General features: G+C 48.2%; 1 protein-coding gene across 1 annotated transcript; it reads left to right on the top strand.

Moving 5' to 3' along the window:
* Positions 1-1,745: 1,745 nt before the first annotated feature.
* Positions 1,746-2,830, top strand: LOC120674619 (peroxidase 2-like). Its single transcript, XM_039955773.1, has 2 exons — positions 1,746-1,964; positions 2,189-2,830. Exons 1-2 carry the CDS (start codon positions 1,746-1,748, stop codon positions 2,828-2,830), a joined length of 861 nt encoding a protein of 286 aa, XP_039811707.1.
* Positions 2,831-3,771: the final 941 nt, after the last annotated feature.

Genomic DNA, 3,771 nt, shown 5'->3' with positions numbered 1-3,771 from the left:
AAATTCCTTCTTTACTACTTTGAGTGGATGTCGAGGCTTAAAATTAACTATCACAAGAGTGAGATGATTGTTTTTGGGGCTCAAGATGGAGAATAGATTAGGGTGGCTAATATGCTCAATTGTAAGGTTGGGAAGTTGCCCATGGATTACTTAGGTTTGCCCATTAGCAGTAGAGCGGTTGGGGCTGCTAGCTTTGAGGGTATGATGAATAAAATGAGGAACAAACTGCAACCCTGGAAAGGAAGAAATCTGTCCTCGGGTGTAAGACTAATTCTAACTAATTCATCACTTAGTAGCATTCCCATATAAATGATGGGAATGTTTCTGCTTCCTGGTGAAGTTCACCACAAAATGGACACGCTAAGATCTAAGTTCTTTTGGAGAGGTGACATTGAGAGGTTCAAGTATCATATGATGAGGTGGGATAATGTCTGCTTGCCCAAGGATTATGGGGGTTTGGGTATTCTAAATTCAAAAATTCTGAATGAATCACTCCTACTGAAATGGATTTGGCGAATCTATAATGCTGATGAGAAGGATTTATGCTGTAATCTTCTAAGAGAGAAATACTTGAGAACTCGTCCCTTAGCAAAATGTAGAAGGACAGGAGGATCACAATTCTGGAGAGGCATCCAAAAGGTTAAAGACCGTTTCTATGTGGGAGCGTCTTTCTCTGTTGGCAATGGGGAGAATACCAGATTCTGGATTGTTACATGGCTCGGTGAAGTCCCTCTCAAAGTAAAATTTTCTAAACTTTTTGGTTGCTGCCGGTCTAAAGAGAGCTTGGTCAGTGACTATTGGAAACAGGGTGAATGGGCTGTGTCCTTCAGGCGTACCTTTGGGATGGCTGAAACCCAGGAATGGAACGACCTCCTCCAAGAATTAGAGGGGATCCAACCAACGAATAACCCTGATCATGTGATCTGGAAACTAGAGAAGAAGGGCCATTACACAACTAAGTCTATATATAGATTCATAACATTTGGGGGTGTGATTGATAGACGATTTCGGAAAATTTGGAAAAACAGGATGTCTTTGAAACTGAGAGTTTTTGTATGGCAAGCTTTACACAACAGACTTCAAACCCGGGTGGTTCTAAAAAAGATGAAATGGAAAGGGGATGACAAATGCCCTTTGTGCAACAAACCTGAAACAGTAGACCACATTTTTTTCCAGTGTGTGATTGCTTCTTTTGTTTGGGCGTGCTTTAAAGAAGCCCTTGGGTGGGATAGGGCGCCGAGTAGTTTAGGGGAGGTCTTCTCAAATTGGATCCCAATGGGGTGTACTGATTATGATACCAAACTGTTTTCTTTTGCCATCATATGGTGGTCCTTATGGCTCTCTCGTAACAAAATGAGATTAGAAAAGAAATTTCCGAAGCAACCAGTGGATGTCTTGTACTCTATTATTCTCAAACTGCGAAATTGGGGGGTGTTGCTGCAGGAGGAGGACAGGAAACGTTTTGACAAGGCGTGCGACGTTCTGGAGCTGTGGAGGAAGGAGTTTATCAAGACTGGAGAGCAAGTTACATCAACGACCGTCGTTCCTTTTTAGCGTCTTTTGTTTTAGCTACCACGGTTGTGGATTGTTCCAAAAGACCTTCTCTAGTTCCTGTGCTTTCTAGTTAAGCTGGTATCCCCAGCAAGTTATCGAGTCTGTACGAACTTATATGCTTTCTTAATAAGCAGGAATTGTTCTGGTTCAAAAAAAAAACCAAGCCTTCCCATTTCCGTTTCGGCGAGAAAATGAAGGTGTCCGCTGTTGTTCTGGTGCTGGTGGCCTTCCAGGCCGCCGGCGCCGTGCAGGCGACGGCGCCGGGCACCCCGACGGTCGGCTACTACAACGACAAATGCAACTGCAGCGTCGAGGGTATCGTCAGAGATACCGTCAAGGTGGCCCTCGACGCCGACATTACCAAGGGTGCTGCACTCGTCAGGCTGTTCTTCCATGACTGCTTCGTCAGGGTAAGCAAAGAAAACCATGCAAACACATGACGTCTTTGTTTGAAATTTATCAGCAACTATGACATCATCTTCTATATGGAGTCTCAGTAAAACAAAATGCCAAATCAATTTCGAAATATCCAAGTGCTTCAGTTTTTTTCATTTCAGTTACATAAAATTTCTGATGTTTTTCTCTTTCAGTCATCACCTAGACACAAATATTCATCCTCTTTGTACACGTGTAGGGCTGCGATGGTTCTGTCCTTCTGGATCCGACGGACGCGAAGCCCAATCCGGAGAAGACGTCTGGCGCCAACATCGGTCTCCGAGGCTTCGACGTGATCGACGCCATCAAGGCCAACCTCGAGAGCGCCTGCCCCCGCACCGTCTCCTGCGCCAACATCCTCGCGTTCGCGGCCCGCGACGCGTCGAGGTACCTCAGCAAAGGCGGAATCGACTACGCCGTCCCGGCCGGCCGCCTGGACGGCGTCGTCTCGTCGGCCACGGACGCCGAGAACAACCTCCCGGGCTCCACGTTCGACGTCGCCAAGCTCATCAGCAACTTCACCGCCAAGGGCTTCACCCCCGAGGAGCTGGTCATCCTCTCCGGCGCGCACTCCATCGGCCGCGCGCACTGCTCCTCCTTCCGCGACCGCCTCTCCGCGCCGTCCGGCGAGATCAACCCCTACTTCCGCGACAACGTCCTCGCCAAGGACTGCGGCGCCGGGCCGGCCGACCCGACGGTGGAGAACAACATCCGCGACCAGAACGCGACGGCGCTGGGGAGCCTGACGAGCTACGTCGTGCCGGCCAGCGGCGGCGCATCCCTGGACAATAGCTACTACATCAACAACCTCAACAACATGGTGCTGTTGATTCCTGAATGAAGCCTACAAGTCCTAAGCACAGGAATTGTCGGGCCACATTGATGAAGCGACCAAATTTTTTTTGAAGCGAGGCTGCCCCCATTTCCATTTCAACAACGAAAATACCGATCATACAGAGTTCAAAAGACAGGACCTAAGAAGCAAGCCAGAGACCAACATAGAAGTACTAAGAGGGGGGGGGGTAGGCAATCTGGCCTGATTCAGGCAAGATCGCACCAAAGTATAAGCCCCAGTTTCCAGGCTACAACCTCGCGAGATATTACAGACCAGTTCGAGCTGAGACAGAAGCTAACAACTACTCAAAAGGGGCTTTAGCACAGACAACGTGAAGTCCTTCCGCTCAGTTCTCCTTGCCCAGGTCCTAATCATCGTCTGGAGGGGGTAGAAGAAGCCTTCTCGCCGAAGTTGTGGAGGTCTGACCAGCCAAGACCTTGTGCGCACACGCTAGGAGATCTTGCACACCCTCCAGAATCTTTTCCTGCATTGACTCATTGTATAAACCTGTCCAATAAGTCAGAAAGGAGCAGACATGAATCATAATCTCAATCGGGCTTTTTAAAGATTTCCCTTCAAAGCACATTTTGTTTCCACACTTCCAGATGGCCCAGCAAACAGCTGCACAACCATTGGTGTATATTACTTCCCCACCTGGTAGCCATTTTGCAATCCAGGATTTGTATTGATGAATATTACGAGGGATAGTATTAGTTCCAATACAGAGCCCCACAAATCCCCAGATAATTCTGGCAATAGAGCACTGAAAGAAAAGATGCTGAATTGTTTCGTCTTCCTGACATAGATAGCAAGTTGCACTACGGGACTGTGTGTATTTGCCGTGTGCCTTAGGCTTTGCCGTGTGCTGTATCTCGGGCACACGGTAAAGAGGGCCTTTGCCGTGTGCCCGAACTGCAGCACACGGAAAAGATATAGCACACGGCAAA

Source organism: Panicum virgatum, chromosome 5N (genome assembly GCF_016808335.1).
Source record: "Panicum virgatum strain AP13 chromosome 5N, P.virgatum_v5, whole genome shotgun sequence".
NCBI lineage: Eukaryota > Viridiplantae > Streptophyta > Magnoliopsida > Poales > Poaceae > Panicum > Panicum virgatum.
The sequence above is the reverse complement of the archived record's forward strand: the minus strand, read 5'-3'. Positions and strand labels throughout refer to the sequence as shown.